General features: G+C 43.9%; 1 protein-coding gene across 2 annotated transcripts in view; it reads left to right on the top strand.

Annotated features, from left to right (window-relative positions):
* Positions 1-21,652, top strand: part of MPDZ (multiple PDZ domain crumbs cell polarity complex component) — a 246,070-nt gene that overhangs the window by 200,225 nt on the left and 24,193 nt on the right. For both annotated transcript variants that reach the window (XM_069764966.1, XM_069764959.1), the window contains 6 exons: positions 50-243; positions 1,071-1,218; positions 9,871-9,957; positions 10,270-10,366; positions 18,497-18,537; positions 19,403-19,525. In XM_069764966.1, coding sequence (XP_069621067.1) covers positions 50-243; positions 1,071-1,218; positions 9,871-9,957; positions 10,270-10,366; positions 18,497-18,537; positions 19,403-19,525 — 690 coding nt within the window. The remainder of the gene's footprint in view (positions 1-49; positions 244-1,070; positions 1,219-9,870; positions 9,958-10,269; positions 10,367-18,496; positions 18,538-19,402; positions 19,526-21,652) is intronic.

Genomic DNA, 21,652 nt, shown 5'->3' with positions numbered 1-21,652 from the left:
CTGTTTTGTTTTGACTTTTTACCTATTGACTTTTGATGCTGAATTTTAGGTCAATTGTCTTGATCTAAGAAATGCCACACATGATGAAGCCATAAATGTGCTGAGACAAACTCCACAAAAAGTCCGTCTGACTGTATACCGAGATGAGGCACAGTACAAGGAAGAAGATATGTATGATATCACGATTGTGGAGCTCCAAAAGAAACCAGGGAAAGGTCTTGGGTTAAGCATCGTTGGCAAGAGGTGAAGTATGCTCTCTACTTGTGTCTTAACAACAAAATCCTGGTGACAGATTCCCCTTAATGAGCGTCACAACGCCTGTCCCTGACCAATCACAGACACCTGTGTACCCTTTCTGTCACACTATTATGGGACTGCTGAAAATAGCAGAGTATAGATGCAGTCGCTTAAGCTGTGGTCACGAATACACTCTACTGCTGCATCCCCATAGGGTCCATCTTTCTCATGGTCAGTGAGGACTCCCCACTGATTAAACACGTCTCACTGATCGCATCGATTTGATGAGTTTAGAGTAAGGGACGGCACCTTTAAGAGCTGCTGTTTTGAATATCAGAAACTTCAATTACCTTCAAGAATTTGCTTAGTCCTTCAGTTCTGCTTCTCTGAGGCCTGTGAAAAGCCAGGCCTTAGCAAGCCTGCGCCTAAAGTGATGTAACAGCACGTAGCCCACAACATCCAAAAGCTGAAGGCCATAGTCATTTCATCCATAGTGACCGACCATGCTGCAGAAGGCTTTTCTTTGGGAGGACGTGAATCTGGCGGAAAGTTTACTGCAGATTAGCCTGTTTAGTCCTGTAAAAAAAAATCTGTGGCACGAGTCCAAAATAGTTTTACGTTTAACCCCCTTTTTACATGTGTTTTCTGAATCATAATCCATATTTAGTTTATTTTATAAACCATACATTCCCCACCCTTGTGCAGATATTTTTTGGATGGGAATGCAAGATGCATGTGAAAATAAGAAAAAATGTAATATTAACTTTGATCTTGCATGTTATGTTCTGTTATAGATGAAGAGTTTTACCATTTCCCTTTTTTTTGCTCCCCAGAAATGATACTGGAGTATTTGTCTCCGATATTGTGAAAGGAGGTATAGCTGAGACAGATGGAAGGCTGATGCAGGGCGATCAGATTTTAACAGTAAACGGAGAGGATGTGAGGAACGCCACTCAGGAATCTGTGGCAGCACTCTTAAAGGTAACTGTTCCATATGGGTATATACATAGTAAAATGCTCTTCTTTGTCACTTAACCCCTTCCCGACCTCCGCCGTACTATTACTGCAGAGGTCGGGTCCCCTGCTTTGATCGAGGGTCGGCGATGTGTCAGGATGATAACCATAGAGGTCCTTGAGACCTCTCTGGTTACTGATGCCGGCCTGCTGTGAGCGCCCCCCTGTGTACGGCGCTCATAGCAAGCCTGCATTTCAGCTGCATAGCAGCAATCTGATGATCGCTGTTATGTACAGTAGCAACGTTTTTTTTGGTCGCCTCGACATTGCATTAAAATGTAATAACGGGCGATCAAAAGATCGTATCTGCACCAAAATAGTATCATTAAAAACGCCAGCTCAGCACGCAAAAAATAAGCCCTCACCTGACCCCAGATCACGAAAAATGGAGACGCTACGGGTAATGGAAAATTGCGCAATTTTTTAATTTTTTTAGCAAAGTTTGGAATTTTTTTTACCACTTAGATAAAACGTAACCTAGACATGTTTGGTGTCTATGAACTCGTACTGACCTGGAAAATCATAATGGCAGGTCAGTTTTAGCATTTAGCGAACCTAGCAAAAAAGCCAAACAAAAAACAAGTGTGGGATTGCACTTTTTTTGCAATTTCACCGCACTTGTATACTTCCAGGCCATAGAAAGCAATCGTGTATGCCGGCGCATGCGCAATACTGTTTTTCGGCTTTGCCCACAGTTGGGCAAAGCATACTGCGCACGCGCGAGAGGCCATTTGAATGCGCACGCATGGTAACTGTATGCAAACGTCGGAATTACCCAAAGGAATGCGTAGAGCAAGCCAGGAGGGGGGAGAGACGGACAATAAGCTCCGCCCATCGGACTGGACCAGGCATATTTACGTACACCGCAGGAGGAATAAAAACGGTATTTATGTATCATTGGTGGGGAGTCAAGAGGTATAAAAAGTACTTGTATAATGCAGAGCTCACACTAAATTGAATGATATTTTTACATGACAAGCCAAAAACGTGGTGACAGATTCCCTTTAACACTTTTCGTTACAGCTCATTGTCTAGGAGACCGACCACTGCTGCTCTGTAGCTTGTAAGCATTATGCTGAAGCTGGCCTGAGGTTAGGAGGTAGCAGCACACTCCAGTGATTGTGGCCAGCCTCAAAACAGTGCTTACCTACTTGTCAGGAAAAAGAGCATGTAAGCACTGCGCATGTTCTTCTGCCTAGCAGCGATAGTTGGTCTTCTAGGCAGTGATCTGTAAAGAAAAGTGTTAATATCTCAAGAACAACCGGAAATTTTAATAATATGTAAATAGCAAAATTGCTTCTACTAACAAGAACTATCCAACAATTTAAGAAGATGGGAATATCTTTTTAAGAAGGAGCTTTCAAGTAGTGGGCAAATCTTTTAAGGTCATGTGATATACATGAATATTGTAATGTACTGCTCCTTGGGGACATTAGATTGATGAGACGCTATTATGTGGCAGTGTAGAGATTTCTTTTGTGTTATAGGAGGGAATTTTTTTAATTGCATACACCCCAGTGTGAGTGTGGGAAGCTGTACCATTAGCAGAGGATGACTAGAACCACCAGTAATGTGGCACTACTTATGACATGATGATATTGATTAAACTGTCCGACAGTCATCAACTCAAGAGGTTTACAAATATGTTTTGCCCCAATAATGGGCCAATCGATTGGCATTCAGCTTGAGAATGTTTCCGTAAGACTCTACAATGGAGCTGGCATAAAAGCTTCTTATGGGAACAGAGAGATTTGTAATCCCAGTAAACAATAACCAAGATGAAAGCTGGCTATTGGTTACTGTTCTGTTTGCACTTAAATGTTTGGCACCTTTTGTCTTTACCCCCCTAAGTGTGCCATCAACTGCAATTTCTGTCCATTAGGCCCCATTGTGAAATCATGAAACTAAGGGAGGAGGCCTATTAAAGCCAAAATGACTCCAATCGAATGGCTGTAATCATATACTCAATGACTCAGGAGATCCATAACTGGATAATAATAGCGAGTTACATCTGATGACTCCAGATGGCAGAACATAAAGTAAAGAGCAGCAATAACTATGATCTCCAAAGGCCCTGTTTAATAATCCTATTGATTCCCCCCATGATTATAGTAGGAGACTGGACTGCAGCCACGGCTGATTCACAACTTGGTCTTGGTATTTTTTACAATTTAACATCAGCTGAGAGAAGCATTCTTCTGTGATCATGGACGTCACCCTGCTTAGGACGGGTATAGTCCAGCCCATATTGTACCTTCTTGTTCCCCTAGAAAGGGAGTATAACAGCACAGCGCACATGTAGCAATGAAGTCACCCGGGCTACGGTGCGAGCCAAAAGGCCCATGGGGAAACGATCATTGTGGAACCGTCGGAATTAATAATGCGAGTTCTTCACATTTTGGAATTCATTTTTGGAAGTGCCATTTTTCAGAGTTACTATTTTGGCTGCAATGCCATAGGACATGGAGAGGTTAAAAGAGCGGATCATTGTGTAATGTAGATGTACAGAGAGGCTCCCTGAATATGTCTGCTGCATTGGGGGAGGCATTCAGCCTCTTAAACTCTACATTCACAGCGCGAATATCCAGCTTTTATCATCTATGCCATGTTTGAATGCAAAATCTGCTCCTGGGCTCCCTCTAGTGATGACTGTAATAGCCAGCATGTTAATGACCTTAATGACCGGAGCTTTTTTTGGTTTTGTGTTTTCATTCTTCACTCCCCTCCTTCCCAGAGCCATAACTTTTTTTATTTTTCCGTCAATATGGCCATGTGACGGATTGTTTTTTGCGGGACGAGTTGTACTTTTGAACGACATCATTGGTTTTACCATGTCATGTACTAGAAAACAGGAAAAAATTCCAAGTGCGGTGAAATTGCAAAAAAAAGTGCAATCCCACACTTGTTTTTTGTTTGGCTTTTTTGCTAGGTTCACTAAATGCTAAAACTGACCTGCCACCATGAGTCTCCAGGTCATTATGGGTTCATAGACACCAAATATGTCTAGGTTCTTTTTTATCTAAGTAGTTAAAAAAAATTTCAAACTTTGTTAAAAAAAAAAAATTGCGCAATTTTCCGATACCCGTCTCCATTTTTCGTGAACTCGGGTCAGGTGAGGGCTTATTTTTTGTGTGCCGAGCTGACATGTTTAACCCTTTACCCCCAAGGGTGGTTTGCACGTTATGGACCGGGCCAATTTTTACAATTCTGACCACTGTCCCTTTATGAGGTTATAACTCTGGAACGCTTCAACGGATCCCGGTGATTCTGACATTGTTTTCTCGTGACATATTGTACTTCATGATAGTGGTAAAATTTCTTTGATGTTACCTGCGTTTATTTGTGAAAAAAACGGAAATTTGGCGAAAATTTTGAAAATTTCGCAATTTTCCAACTTTGAATTTTTATGCAATTAAATCACAGAGATATGTCACACAAAATACTTAATAAGTAACATTTCCCACATGTCTACTTTACATCAGCACAATTTTGGAACCAAAATTTTTTTTTGTTAGGGAGTTATAAGGGTTAAAAGTTGACCAGCAATTTCTCATTTTTACAACACCATTTTATTTTAGGGACCACATCTCATTTAAAGTCATTTTGAGGGGTCTATATGATAGAAAATACCCAAGTGTGACACCATTCTAAAAACTGCACCCCTCAAGGTTCTCAAAACCACATTCAAGAAGTTTATTAACCCTTCAGGTGCTTCACAGGAATTTTTGGAATGTTTAAATAAAAATTAACATTTAACTTTTTTTCACAAAAAATTTACTTCAGCTCCAATTTGTTTTATTTTACCAAGGGTTACAGGAGAAAATGGACCCTAAACGTTGTTGTACAATTTGTCCTGAGTACGCCGATACCCCATATGTGGGAGTTAACCACAGTTTGGGCGCATGGCAGAGCTCGGAAGGGAAGGAGCGCCATTTGACTTTTCAATGCAAAATTGACTGGAATTGAGATGGGACGCCATGTTGCGTTTGGAGAGCCACTGATGTGCCTAAACATTGAAACCCCCCACAAGTGACACCATTTTGGAAAGTAGACCCCCTAAGGAACTTATCTAGAGGTGTGGTGAGCACTTTGACCCACTAAGTGCTTCACAGAAGTTTATAATGCAGAACCGTAAAAATAAAAAATCATTTTTTTTCACAAAAATTATCTTTTCGCCCCCAATTTTTTATTTTCCCAATGGTAAGAGAAGAAATTGGACCACAAAAGTTGTGGCACAATTTGTCCTGAGTACGCTGATACCCCATATGTGGGGGTAAACCACTGTTTGGGCGCATGGGAGAGCTCGGAAGGGAAGGAGCGCCGTTTGACCTTTCAATGCAAAATTGACAGGAATTGAGATGGGACGCCATGTTGCGTTTGGAGAGCCACTGATGTACCTAAACATTGAAACCCCCCACAAGTGACACCATTTTGAAAAGTAGACCCCCTAAGGAACTTATCTAGATGTGTGGTGAGCACTTTGACCCAATAAGAGCTTCACAGAAGTTTATAATGCAGAGCCGTAAAAATAAAACAAAAATTTTTTCCCACAAAAATAATTTTTTAGCCCCCAGTTTTGTATTTTCCTGAGGGTAACAGGAGAAATTGGACCCCAAAAGTTGTTGTGCAATTTGTCCTGAGTGCGCTGATACCCTATATGTGGGGGAGAACCAGCGTTTGGGCGCATGGGAGGGCTCGGAAGGGAAGGAGCGCCATTTGGAATACAGACTTAGATGGAATGGTCTGCAGGTGTCACATTGTGTTTGCAGAGCCCCTAATGTACCTAAACAGTAGAAACCCCCCACAAGTGACCCCATATTGGAAACTAGACCCCCCAAGGAACTTATCTAGATGTGTTGTGAGAACTTTGAGCCCCCAAGTATTTCACTACAGTTTATAACGCAGAGCCGTGAAAATAAAAAAAAAAATTTCCCCTCAAAATTATTTTTTAGCCCCCAGTTTTGTATTTTCTCGAGGGTAAAAGGAGAAATTGGACCCCAAAAGTTGTTGTCCAATTTGTCCTGAGTGCGTTGATACCCCATATGTGGGGGGGGAACCAGCGTTTGGGCGCATGGGAGGGCTCGGAAGGGAAGGAGCGCCATTTGGAATGCAGACTTAGATGGAATGGTCTGCAGGCGTCACATTGCGTTTGCAGAGCCCCTAATATACCTAAACAGTAGAAACACCCACAAGTGACCCCATATTGGAAACTAGACCCCCCACGAACTTATCTAGATGTGTTGTGAGAACTTTGAGCCCCCAAGTGTTTCACTACAGTTTATAACGCAGAGCCGTGAAAATAAAAAATCTCTTTTTTTCCCACAAAAATTATTTTTTAGCCCCCAGTTTTGTATTTTCCCAAGGGCAACAGGAGAAATTGGACCCCAAAAGTTGTTGTCCAATTTGTCCTGAGTACGCTGATACCCCATATGTTGGGGTAAACTCCTGTTTGGGCACACGGGAGAGCTCGGAAGGGAAGGAGCACTGTTTTACTTTTTCAATGCAGAATTGGATGGAATTGAGATCGGTCGCCATGTCGCGTTTGGAGATCCCCTGATGTGCCTAAACAGTGGAAACCCCCCAATTATAACTGCAACCCTAATCCAAACACACCCCTAACCCTAATCTCAACGGTAACCCTAACCACACCTCTAACCCAGACACACCCCTAATCCTAATCCCAATCGCAAATGTAATCCAAACCCTAACCCTAACTTTAGCCCCAACCCTAACTGTAGCCTTAACCCTAGCCCTAACCCTAGCCCCAACTCCAACCCTAGCCCTAACCCTAACCCTAGTCCCAACCCTAGCCCTAACCCTAGCCCTAACCCTAGCCCTAACCCTAGCCCTAACCCTAACCCTAGCCCTAACCCTAATGGGAAAATGGAAATAAATACATTTTTTTCATTTACTTTTATAGCGGGTTTTTTAGCGGATTTTTATGATTGGCAGCCGTCACACACTGAAAGACGCTTTTTATTGCAAAAAATATTTTTTGCGTTACCACATTTTAAGAGCTATAATTTTTCCATATTTGAGTCCACAGAGTCATGTGAGGTCTTGTTTTTTGCGGGACGAGTTGACGTTTTTATTGGTAACATTTTCGGGCACGTGACATTTTTTGATCGCTTTTTATTCCGATTTTTGTGAGGCAGAATGACCAAAAACCAGCTATTCATGAATTTCTTTTGGGGGAGGCGTTTATACCGTTCCGCGTTTGGTAAAATTGATAAAGCCGTTTTATTCTTCGGTTCAGTACGATTACTGCGACACCTCATTTATATCATTTTTTTTATGTTTTGGCGCTTTTATACGATAAAAACTATTTTATAGAAAAAAATAATTATTTTTGCATCGCTTTATTCTGAGGACTATAACTTTTTTATTTTTTTGCTGATGTTGCTGTATGGCGGCTCATTTTTTGCGGGACAAGATGACGCTTTCAGCAGTACCATGGTTATTTATATCCGTCTTTTTGATCGCGTGTTATTCCACTTTTTGTTTGGCGGTATGATAATAAAGCGTTGTTTTTTGCCTTTTTTTTTTCTTACGGTGTTTACTGAAGGGGTTAACTAGTGGGCCAGTTTTATAGGTCGGGTCGTTACAGACGCGGCGTTACTAAATATGTGTACTTTTATTGTTTTTTTTTTAATTTAGATAAAGAAATGTATTTATGGGAATAATATATATATTTTTTTTTCATTATTTAGGATTTTCTTTTTTTTTTTTTTTTTTTTTTTTTTACACACTTGGAAATTTTTTTTTTACTTTGTCCCAGGGGGGGGACAATACAGATCGGTGATCTGCCAGTTTGCACAGCACTCTGACAGATCACCGATCTGTCTGAGAGCAGTGCAGCGTTACCAAGTGCCTGCTCAGAGCAGGCACTTGGTAAGCCACCTCCCTCCCTGCAGGACCCGGATCCGCGGCCATTTTGGATCCGGGACTTACTGCAGGGAGGGAGGTAGGAGACCCCCGGAGCAACGCGATCACATCGCGTTGCTACGGGGGTCTCAGGGAAGCACGCAGGGAGCCCCCTCCCTGCGCGATGCTTCCCTGCACCGCCGGCACATCGCGATCATCTTTGATCGCGGTGTGCCGGGGGTTAATGTGCCGGGGGCGGTCCGTGACCGCTCTTGGCACATAGTGCCGGATGTCAGCTGCGATAAGCAGCTGACACCCGGCCGCGATCGGTGGCGCTCCCCCCGTGAGCGCGGCCGATCGCGCTGGACGTAATATTCCGTCCTTGGGAATTAAGGCCCACCACACATGGACGGAATAGTACGTCCAATGGCAGAAAGGGGTTAATAATACCACTTTTGTGCAGATACGTTCTTTTGGTCGCCCGTTATTGCATTTTAATGCAATGTCGTGGCGACCAAAAACTGTAATTCTGGCGTCTTGAACGTATTTATTGCTATGCCATTTAGCGATCAGGGTAATCCTTTTTTTGTTGATAGATCAGGTGATTCTGAACGCAGCGATACCAAATATGTGTAGGTTTAATTTTTTTTTTTATTGTTTTATTTTGAATGGGGCGAAAGGGAGGTGATTTGAGCTTTTATGTTTTTTTATTTTTTTTTCATATTTTTAAAACATTTATTTTTACTTTTGCCATGCTTCAATAGCCTCCATGGGAGACTAGAAGCTGGCATAGCCTGATCGGCTCTGCTATGTAGGAGCGATACTCAGATCGCTCCTATGCAGCTGAATTACAGCATTGCTATATTGCGCTCACAACAATCCGGCATCAACAACCATAGATGTCTGCAGAAGATCTCTGGTTGTTATGCCGACGCACCGATGACTCCCGATCATGTGACGGGGGTCGGCAGTGCGCGTATTTCCGGCCGGATGGCCGGAAGCGCTTGTTAAATTCCGCTGTCAGAGTTTGACAGCAGCATTTAACTAGTTAATAGCAGCGGGTGAATCGCTCACCGCCGGAGCCCACATCAAAGCGGGGGTTCTGCCATCGGACTACTATTCCATCTGATGGCAGAAAGGGTTAAGTTTAAGGCTTTGCAGGACATTTAAAGGGGTTTATTAAAAAAACATCAGAACTGCAGTAAATGATGTAAAACAAAAAAAAAACCTTAGTTGCCTTTTCCTCTTTCTGAGCCAGCACTAGTGCTATGGTTGTCCTCACAGTTTTTACTTACAGTCTGCATATGACCACTGCAGCCAATCAGTGGCTGTGGAAGCCAAGTGTTTAGCACAGGTGTATGAAGCCTGAATGTGGAGGCCATTGGGGGCTTAGGTGGTCATGTGTTTGGACCAGGAGCATCTCTTGAGAATCCGCATCGGATCATTAGGGAAACAAGAGCCAAGTTATTTTTGTGTGTGTGCATTTGTTGCTTTTAGTTTAATTTTTCACCTCCTTAAATATTGCATTCTAGGCGATCATACAGTCATGTAGCTTCATAGTTATTCTCTTTATCTTTGTAGGCATAGGCGAGTGCTGTTATATTGATGCCATAGGAATTGTGCATGTATATACAACCTCCTAATTTAGAAATGGTTACTCAGAAATAGGGGGGAGTGCAGTCTGAGACACAAATTGTGTGGCTGCTAGTTGTCAGATATCTGGACAGTTGTTACATTAATGCATATATGTCTAAGTGCTCCTTAGGGACGGTGAAGCTGGAGGTCGGAAGAATTAAAGCTGGACCTTTCCATTCTGAAAGAAGGACGTCCCAAAGCAGTCAAGTGAGCGTTAATAGAAACCCTCATGTCTCCACATCGTATGCTACGTTGCTCAATGCAGTCTAGTGTTCTCTGTTATCAGCCATTTAGGCTGAGGAGGGGGACTATAGTCATCTTTATGGCAGAAGGCCAGTAAAATGTCTGCTCCCATGATCACCACTGATGAGACCCTCTATAAACATTTGTACTTGTGATTAATAATTCATGAAAAGGATAATATAAATTATCCCAGCCCGGGAAGATCCTCTCGTATTAGTTGCTGACAATGTGAATGAATGAAATATCACCAAAGTGTCTATATTTCTTGTGTTGCAGGTCAGTGACGGTAGTAATAGTCTTACGTCATTCAATTTTCCACCTTCTGGTTCTTTCGCAGTGGAGACAATTGAGAGTGCGTCCAAAAAGAATGAAGGTGAGCCTTGCAAGTCAGTGCTGCTCCATTTTACAGAGCAACATTTCAGCCACTTTCATTGAGCTTCCGTTATTAATTTTCAGGCAGTTTCTCATTTTCTGGCATTTTATTCTGATAAATCTGAGAGACACCGTGGCATTGGTTGTTTGCAAGCTTCACCTAGGCCTCATGTACACAACAGTCCCATTATGTATGTAGGTATGCTCGTACTACTATTGTGCCACCTAGTGGTGCCTCTGTGTAGCACCGCATTGTCTCCTATCAGCAGTGAACATTATATCCGTACTACTACTGTGCCACCTACTGGTGCCTCTGTGTAGCACCGCATTGTCTCCTATCAGCGGTGAACATCATATGTGTACTACTACTACTATGCCACCTAGTGGTGCCTCTGTGTAGCACCGCATTGTCTCCTATCAGCGGTGAACATTATATGCACACTACTACTACTATGCCACCTAGTGGTGCCTCTGTGTAGCACCGCATTGTCTCCTATCAGCGGTGAACATCATATGTGTACTACTACTACTATGCCACCTAGTGGTGCCTCTGTGTAGCACCGCATTGTCTCCTATCAGCAGTGAACATTATATGCATACTACTACTGTGCCACCTAGTGGTGCCTCTGTGTAGCACCGCATTGTCTCCTATCAGCAGTGAACATTATATGCACACTACTGTGCCACCTAGTGGTGCCTCTGTGTAGCACCGCATTGTCTCCTATCAGCAGTGAACATTATATGCACACTACTACTACTGTGCCACCTAGTGGTGCCTCTGTGTAGCACCGCATTGTCTCCTATCAGCAGTGAACATTATATGCACACTACTACTACTGTGCCACCTAGTGGTGCCTCTGTGTAGCACCGCATTGTCTCCTATCAGCAGTGAACATTATATGCACACTACTACTACTGTGCCACCTAGTGGTGCCTCTGTGTAGCACCGCATTGTCTCCTATCAGCAGTGAACATTATATGCACACTACTGTGCCACCTAGTGGTGCCTCTGTGTAGCACCGCATTGTCTCCTATCAGCAGTGAACATTATATGCACACTACTACTACTGTGACACCTAGTGGTGCCTCTGTGTAGCACCGCATTGTCTCCTATCAGCAGTGAACATTATATGCACACTACTACTACTGTGCCACCTAGTGGTGCCTCTGTGTAGCACCGCATTGTCTCCTATCAGCAGTGAACATTATATGCACACTACTACTACTGTGCCACCTAGTGGTGCCTCTGTGTAGCACCGCATTGTCTCCTATCAGCAGTGAACATTATATGCACACTACTACTACTGTGCCACCTAGTGGTGCCTCTGTGTAGCACCGCATTGTCTCCTATCAGCAGTGAACATTATATGCACACTACTACTACTGTGCCACCTAGTGGTGCCTCTGTGTAGCACCGCATTGTCTCCTATCAGCAGTGAACATTATATGCACACTACTGTGCCACCTAGTGGTGCCTCTGTGTAGCACCGCATTGTCTCCTATCAGCAGTGAACATTATATGCACACTACTACTACTGTGCCACCTAGTGGTGCCTCTGTGTAGCACCGCATTGTCTCCTATCAGCAGTGAACATTATATGCACACTACTACTACTGTGACACCTAGTGGTGCCTCTGTGTAGCACCGCATTGTCTCCTATCAGCAGTGAACATTATATGCACACTACTACTACTGTGCCACCTAGTGGTGCCTCTGTGTAGCACCGCATTGTCTCCTATCAGCAGTGAACATTATATGCACACTACCACTACTGTGCCACCTAGTGGTGCCTCTGTGTAGCACCGCATTGTCTCCTATCAGCAGTGAACATTATATGCACACTACTACTACTGTGCCACCTAGTGGTGCCTCTGTGTAGCATCGCCTTGTCTCCTATCAGCAGTGAACATTATATGCACACTACTACTACTGTGCCACCTAGTGGTGCCTCTGTGTAGCACCGCATTGTCTCCTATCAGCAGTGAACATTATATGCACACTACTACTACTGTGCCACCTAGTGGTGCCTCTGTGTAGCACCGCATTGTCTCCTATCAGCAGTGAACGTTATATGCACACTACTACTACTGTGCCACCTAGTGGTGCCTCTGTGTAGCACCGCATTGTCTCCTATCAGCAGTGAACGTTATATGCACACTACTACTACTGTGCCACCTAGTGGTGCCTCTGTGTAGCACCGCATTGTCTCCTATCAGCAGTGAACATTATATGCACACTACTACTACTTTGCAACCTAGTGGTGCCTCTGTGTAGCACCGCATTGTCTCCTATCAGCAGTGAACATTATATGCATACTACTACTGTGCCACCTAGTGGTGCCTCTGTGTAGCACCGCATTAATAATAATAATCTTTATTTATATAGCGCCAACATATTCCGCAGCGCTTTACAGTTTAACAGTTTCAAACACAAAAGTCATAAGTAACAACGTTAACAATACAATAATTAAAGCAAAATAAGACGACCCTGCTCGTGAGAGCTTACAATGTACAATGAGGTGGGGGAGATGCAAAGTACAGGTGTGTATTTACAATGATGTATTTACAATCATGGTCCAGCCATCTTCAGGGGTTGGGGAATAGATGGGGATAGTGAATGGGCTACACACACACAAACATAACATAACTTTGATTAGTGAACGTGGTAGGCCGCTCTGAACAAATGTGTTTTGAGCGAGCGCCTAAAACTATGCAAATTATGGATGGTCCTAATATCTTGGGGTAGAGCATTCCAGAGGATTGGCGCAGCACGGGAGAAGTCTTGGAGTCGGGAGTGGGAGGTAAAGATTAGTGCAGAGGTTAATCGAAAGTCATTTGCAGAGCGCAGTGGTCTGGTAGGCTGATAGACAGAAATGAGGGAGGAGATGTAAGGGGGTGCCGCACTGTGGAGAGCTTTGTGGGTGAGAACAAGTACTTTGAATTGTATCCTGTAATGAATGGGTAGCCAGTGTAACGACTGGCGAAGAGCGGATGCGTCCGAGTAACGATTAGCCAGATGGACAACCCTGGCTGCTGCATTAAGGATGGACTGGAGAGGGGAAAGTCGAGTGAGGAGGAGGCCAATTAATAGAGCGTTACAGTAGTCCAGGCGGGAGTGGATCAGGGCGACAGTGAGGGTTTTAGCTGTCTCCATGGTGAGAAAAGGGCGGATTCTAGAGATGTTCTTTAGGTGTAAGCGGCACGAGCGGGCAAGAGATTGTATATGGGAGGTGAAGGAGAGATCGGAGTCAAACATAACACCCAGACAGCGCGCCTGCTGCCGGGGTGTTATTATGGTGCCACCCACAGAGAGGGAAATGTCAGATTTAGGGAGGTTAGTAGATGGTGGGAGCAGAAGAAGTTCAGTTTTGGAGAGGTTGAGTTTCAGATAGAGAGCGGACATGATGTTGGAGACTGCGGACAGACAGTCAGTGGCGTTCTTTTGTACAGCGGGGGTAAGGTCAGGGGATGACGTATATAGTTGTGTGTCGTCGGCATAAAGATGGTACTGAAAGCCAAATCTGCTGATGGTCTGTCCAATTGGGGCCGTGTAGAGAGAGAACAGAAGGGGGCAAAGGACTGAGCCCTGAGGTACCCCAACAATGAGAGGAAGAGGAGATGAAGTGGAGCCAGAGAACAGAACACTGAAGGAGCGGTCAGAAAGGTAGGAGGAGAACCAGGAGAGAGCAGTGTCCTTAATGCCTAGTGACTGGAGCCTAGAGAGAAGGAGAGGGTGCCTAGAGAGAAGGAGAGGGTGCGCATTGTCTCCTATCAGCAGTGAACATTATATGCATACTACTACTGTGCCACCTAGTGGTGCCTCTGTGTAGCACCGCATTGTCTCCTATCAGCAGTGAACATTATATCCGTACTACTACTGTGCCACCTAGTGGTGCCTCTGTGTAGCACCGTATTGTCTCCTATCAGCAGTGAACATTATATCCGTACTACTACTGTGCCACCTAGTGGTGCCTCTGTGTAGCACCGCATTGTCTCCTATCAGCAGTGAACATTATATGCATACTACTGTGCCACCTAGTGGTGCCTCTGTGTAGCACCGCATTGTCTCCTATCAGCAGTGAACATTATATGCACACTACTACTACTGTGCCACCTAGTGGTGCCTCTGTGTAGCACCGCATTGTCTCCTATCAGCAGTGAACATTATATGCACACTACTACTACTGTGCCACCTAGTGGTGCCTCTGTGTAGCACCGCATTGTCTCCTATCAGCAGTGAACATTATATGCACACTACTACTACTGTGCCACCTAGTGGTGCCTCTGTGTAGCACCGCATTGTCTCCTATCCGCACTGAACATTATATGCACACTACTACTGTGCCACCTAGTGGTGCCACTGTGTAGCACCGCATTGTCTCCTATCAGCAGTGAACATTATATGCACACTACTACTACTGTGCCACCTAGTGGTGCCTCTGTGTAGCACCGCATTGTCTCCTATCAGCAGTGAACATTATATGCACACTACTACTACTGTGCCACCTAGTGGTGCCTCTGTGTAGCACCGCATTGTCTCCTATCAGCAGTGAACATTATATGCACACTACCACTACTGTGCCACCTAGTGGTGCCTCTGTGTAGCACCGTATTGTCTCCTATCAGCAGTGAACATTATATGCACACTACTACTACTGTGCCACCTAGTGGTGCCTCTGTGTAGCACCGCATTGTCTCCTATCAGCAGTGAACATTATATGCACACTACTACTACTGTGCCACCTAGTGGTGCCTCTGTGTAGCACCGCATTGTCTCCTATCAGCAGTGAACATTATATGCACACTACTACTACTGTGCCACCTAGTGGTGCCTCTGTGTAGCACCGCATTGTCTCCTATCAGCAGTGAACATTATATGCACACTACCACTACTGTGCCACCTAGTGGTGCCTCTGTGTAGCACCGCATTGTCTCCTATCAGCAGTGAACATTATATGCACACTACTACTACTGTGCCACCTAGTGGTGCCTCTGTGTAGCACCGCATTGTCTCCTATCAGCAGTGAACATTATATGCACACTACCACTACTGTGCCACCTAGTGGTGCCTCTGTGTAGCACCGCATTGTCTCCTATCAGCAGTGAACATTATATGCACACTACTACTACTGTGCCACCTAGTGGTGCCTCTGTGTAGCACCGCATTGTCTCCTATCAGCAGTGAACATTATATGCACACTACTACTACTGTGCCACCTAGTGGTGCCTCTGTGTAGCACCGCATTGTCTCCTATCAGCAGTGAACATTATATGCACACTACTACTACTGTGCCACCTAGTGGTGCCTCTGTGTAGCACCGCATTGTCTCCTATCAGCAGTGAACATTATATGTGTACTACTACTACTATGCCACCTAGTGGTGCCTCTGTGTAGCACCGCATAGGTCTCCTATCAGCAGTGAACAGTATATGCAAACTACTACTGTGCCACCTAGTGGTGCCTCTGTGTAGCACCGCATTGTTTCCTATCAGCAGTGAACATTATATGCACACTACTACTACTGTGCCACCTAGTGGTGCCTCTGTGTAGCACCGCATTGTCTCCTATCAGCAGTGAACATTATATGCACACTACTACTACTGTGCCACCTAGTGGTGCCTCTGTGTAGCACCGCATTGTCTCCTATCAGCAGTGAACATTATATGCACACTACCACTACTGTGCCACCTAGTGGTGCCTCTGTGTAGCACCGCATTGTCTCCTATCAGCAGTGAACATTATATGCACACTACTACTACTGTGCCACCTAGTGGTGCCTCTGTGTAGCACCGCATTGTCTCCTATCAGCAGTGAACATTATATGCACACTACTACTACTGTGCCACCTAGTGGTGCCTCTGTGTAGCACCGCATTGTCTCCTATCAGCAGTGAACATTATATGTGTACTACTACTACTATGCCACCTAGTGGTGCCTCTGTGTAGCACCGCATTGTCTCCTATCAGCAGTGAACATTATATGCAAACTACTACTGTGCCACCTAGTGGTGCGTCTGTGTAGCACCGCATTGTCTCCTATCAGCAGTGAACATTATATGCACACTACTACTACTGTGCCACCTAGTGGTGCCTCTGTGTAGCACCGCATTGTCTCCTATCAGCAGTGAACATTATATGCACACTACTACTACTGTGCCACCTAGTGGTGCCTCTGTGTAGCACCGCATTGTCTCCTATCAGCAGTGAACATTATATGCACACTACTACTACTGTGCCACCTAGTGGTGCCTCTGTGTAGCACCGCATTGTCTCCTATCAGCAGTGAACATTATATGCACACTACCACTACTGTGCCACCTAGTGGTGCCTCTGTGTAGCACCGCATTGTCTCCTATCAGCAGTGAACATTATATGCACACTACTACTACTGTGCCACCTAGTGGTGCCTCTGTGTAGCACCGCATTGTCTCCTATCAGCAGTGAACATTATATGCACACTACTACTGTGCCACCTAGTGGTGCCTCTGTGTAGCACCACATTGTCTCCTGCAACCCTCAACCTATTGTCTCCATCCCCACCATCCTGTAGAATGTAAGCCCGCAAGGGCAGGGTCCTCGCCCCTCTGTACCAGTCTGTCATTGTTAGTTTGTTTACTGTAAGTGATATCTGTAATTTGTATGTAACCCCTTCTCATGTAAAGCACCATGGAATCAATGGTGCTATATAAATAAATACCCGTATATACTCAAGTATAAGCCGACCCGAGTATAAGCCGAGACCCCTAATTTTGCCACAAAAAACTGGGAAAACTTAATGACTCGAGTATAAGCCTCGGGTGGGAAATGCAGCAGCTACCGGTTAATGTCAAAAGTAAAAATAGATACCAATAAAAGTCAAATTAATTGAGACATCAGTAGGTTAAGTGGTTTTGAATATCCATATTGAATCAGGAGCCTCATATAATGCTCCATAAAGTTCATGATGGGCCCCATAAGATGCTCCATATTAAAATATGCCCCATATAATCCTGCATAAAGGTTAATAATGGCCCCATAAGATGCTCCATACAGACACATTTGCCCAATATAATGCTGCACAAATGTTGATTATGGCCCCATAAGATGCTCCATAAAGATATTTGCCCCATATAGTGCAGCACAAACATTGATTATGGCCCCATAAGATGCTCCATACAGACACTTGCCCCACACAGTGCTGCACAAACGTTATTTATAGCCCCATAAGATGCTCCATAGAGACACTTGCCCCATACAGTGCTGCACAAACGTTATAGCCCCATAAGATGCTCCATACAGACACTTGCCCCATTTGCTGTTGCTGCGATAAAAATAAATAAATCACATACTCACCTCTCCATCGCTCAGGCCCCCAGCACTTTCAATAGTTACCTGCTCCTCGTTCCGGCTCCGCTCCATCTAAATCGTCTTCTGCACTGACGTTCAGGCAGAGGGCGCGCACTAACCAAGTCACCGCGCCCTCTGACCTGAGCGTCACTGCTGAAGACAGAGCAGCGCCAGAACGGGGAGCAGGTGAATATCATGCCGCGCTCCCCCTCCCCGTTATACTCACCTGCTCCTGGCACTGTGCAGTCCCTGCTTCCCCGACGCCGCAGCTTCATCCTGTACTGAACATCATATGTGTACTACTACTACTACTGTGCCACCTAGTGGTGTCTCTGTGTAGCACCACATTGTCTTCTATCAGCAGTGAACATTATACGCCTTACAGCAGCTTAATCATTTTACTTATCCTTTAAAAAAAAAAAATTGAAATAACTGAGGGGCTAATTTTGGCTGATAGGTGAAATTGGGTCCCATGTTTGTATCATTTATTAGCACTACTTACGCTATGGTGATATACACCCATTTTTCTTATTCACTTCTGTATGTTTTTTTTTACTTCTTCAGGTTAATGTGACTTCATAATAGTATTGTCCCAAGCAAAAATGTGTTAAGTACTAATTGTATTAAACACAAAACCGATAAATGAGCTGCCAGTCTCTCCCAGCACCGGCGCCTGGCATTACTGGTTGCACTATTCTTCTTACATTGTCCTCCCAACATTTAGCAGCCTGGCTCTGATCCATGTGCAATCCATCTATTGTGCACGTAACATCAACTTAAAGGCTTTTTTCCTTTTCATCAACAGCTCCTGATATTCAAGGACTAAGGACAGTTGAAATCATAAAGGTATGTTCTATATGTAAAACACAGTGTCCGTTAGGGGACTAATAAAAAATATAAAAACATTAAAAATACATGTTATTAAAAAAATCTGTGTATAAAAATACCAAGAATTAAATTGCCCTCCTTTTCTCCAAATATAAATAACCAAATCTATTAGGTTAATAAAATGAACATGTTTCGTATGGCTGTGCGCACAACTATCCGAATTAGTAAAACATATATCCCTTTTGGTGAGTTCTGAAACCGGAAATGTAAAAAAAAAAAATCAGAAAGTCGAATGGACCCCACAATGGTAGCAATAAAAACAACAGCATGCCATGTAAAAAAACAAGCCTCAGAACTGAATCAGATTTTATTTTTGCTATTTTCTTTTCTTTAAATGATGAACCAAACATCACCGTTCCATAGCCCCCATTCGTCCAAGTGTTTTGATGCCAGAAAATTGGCACTTCGAAAAGTTGCATAACTTTTTTTTCGGGGGCATGGCAATGCCTGTACATCTAATTCTTGGCCAGACGTGGCGAACTTTACATCAGAAACCTTACTCCAGTCCTTGACGGTCATACGATTTGTGGCGAGGCGCATAGTACTTGTAAAATACGCCTAATTTATTAAGTGGAGCGTGCCTTCTAATGAATTGGGCGCCTCTTAGGCTGCCGTCACACTGTCAGTATTTGGTCAGTATTTTACATCAGTATCTGTCAGCCAAAACCTGGAGAGGAACAATTAGAGGAAAAGTATAATAGAAACATATGCTCCACTTCTGTATTTATCACCAACTCCTGGTTTTGGCTACAAATTCTGAGGTAAAATACTGACCAAATTCTTAAACATAACGCTGTTATTCATATTCACTCTGTTTTTCCAGGGCCCGTCAGACTCGCTCGGTATCAGCATTGCTGGCGGAGTTGGCAGCCCCCTTGGGGATGTACCAATCTTTATAGCCATGATGCATGCAAATGGAGTTGTGGCCCAAACGCAGAAGCTAAGGGTAAGGATAGTATCATGACTTGTCATTTAGTGAATGGTTAGATCTCATATCCACTGATTGTTTATAAAACCTTACTATGCAAAGAGAGGGCCACACAAAGGGTAAGTAGTCTGGTGATGAGCGAAGGTGCTTGGGTAAGGTGTTATCAGCGCATTCTCGGGTGCTAACCGAGTGTCTTCGGCGTGCTCAAAAATATGTTCCGTCCCCGTGGCTGTATAACAGCCACAACACATGTAGCCACAACGGTTGTCAAATAGCCGCGAGAGATGCCGCCTCGGGGACTAGAACATATTTTTCGAGCACGTCGAAGATACTAGGTTAGCACACGAGCATGTTCAGAGCGCGCGCGCTCATCACTAATATATATGAATTAATTTAGTAAATCCTCTTTTCTGGTACATAAACTATGTCAAAAGAACAAATAAAATATGCAATAGAAATAGCACACTGAATATAAAGACGCAGGCTAATTATATAAAAATAGCCAGATTTTAGTCCCAAGATTAAATTACCTATTGAGCATCTGTAAAAATAAAGTGCATTCTTTGCTCCATATGCAAAAGTATTACTAATTCATTGGCACATGGAGAGCATTGCAATGGCTGTTAGGAACGAAACAGGGAACATAGTCATCAATTTCAGGAAGACATGAGTCAAGCGACTGTTGTAGAAATATGCAGCAATCACTACGAATAGTCCCAAATAGGCATATATGAGATGGCCAAGGAGCTTTTAATTGGAGTAATCGTACCACAGGTCCCAGCAATGGCGGTGCAAGCATGAATCCAGAAACGCTGTATCATTTATCTAAAATTCTGTCGACTATGGTAATGTATTACATCACTGGGTGATATTTTTAGTAGCCCAGTAATGACATATTATATGTAGAAAATGATTGCATTGTTAGGACATTGGTTATTCCAAGTACTCAGTTATGAATACAAAAAAATGCTTTGTTTCTTAATAAATTATTTTGCGAAGTAGTTTGTGTTCATAGACATGAAAGCTTAAAGTGAAATTACTCCGAGCGCCGAGGAATTTTGTGCCAGAAGCTGAAGAGCATCTTAGTTAAGATATACTAGTAAACAATGTGTTTTTTAAATAATATTTTCCCTATTGTTAGGATTGAAACATAGAAATATCATTTTAGGAAAATCTTTTTAGCAAACTGTGGTTTGACCACCAGATGGCAGCATATACCCAGATTTCACCAGTATGTTCTTGGCTTCTTTCAGTCTCCAGCTTTCACAATGGCTTTACAAATATAAGACAATGATGAATTGTTTCCTGGTTTCTTTGAAGTTTTGACTTTAATTAGCTTGGGGAGGATCCTTCAGCCATGGCATCACTAACCTTTATATTTTGGGTTCTTAGTATGTTTGGTTTCAGAATATTGACACCTTTTTTGTAAGAGTTTTGAGAGTAGTTCTCGGAGAACATACGTTCATTCTTAAAGTGTAAAAAATGGTATCTGAAAAGCTAAAAACCAAGTGGATGACACAGACCATATTCTTATGGTTAGGTGCATGCTTTACGTTAATTGTCACATGTAGAGTCCTCCATTTATGTAAAATTAGCTATTCTTTAAGCTAAACTCGTATGTATTTCTGTATTTTTCCCTTCACCCATGACAAAACACCTGAGAAAGGGATCCGACCACCAAGGACAGCAAATCTACTGAAAAAAAGGGCGCCGCCTCTTCCCACTCAGTTGGTTTCCTGTCCTTGATGGAAACCTACTCCTGAAAGCGAGCAATGAAGAGAAAAGGAAGAAAAGACTCTTACCCAGGCCTGTCCCCGGCATTCGAAAGTGCAGGCTACATGCCTGTAGCGCTGGCCCTGTGGTCCCTGGAAGCGCCATCCGCTGGTCCACAGTGGGCTCAGTAATACGTGCGGACAATGGGGCCATTATGCCTTGCACGTCTCCAACTGCCACGTCGCCCTCGGTCTGTGAGGGCATGCTGGAAGTGGCGGAGGCGTGCAGGAAGTGACAGCACTTTCCGTTGACGTCTCGGACACAAGGCACTCTAGAATTGGGCATGCCCGAGTGACGTCAGGTGGGCGCCGTAGGTATATGAGGATAGGATTGTATTAAGGCCGGGGTCACACTTGCGAGTTCAATGCGAGA

The sequence above is a fragment of the Ranitomeya imitator genome, chromosome 1 (assembly GCF_032444005.1).
Source record: "Ranitomeya imitator isolate aRanImi1 chromosome 1, aRanImi1.pri, whole genome shotgun sequence".
In the NCBI taxonomy this organism is placed as follows: domain Eukaryota; kingdom Metazoa; phylum Chordata; class Amphibia; order Anura; family Dendrobatidae; genus Ranitomeya; species Ranitomeya imitator.
Note: the sequence above shows the minus strand (reverse complement) of the source record. Positions and strands in the feature narration are given on the sequence as shown.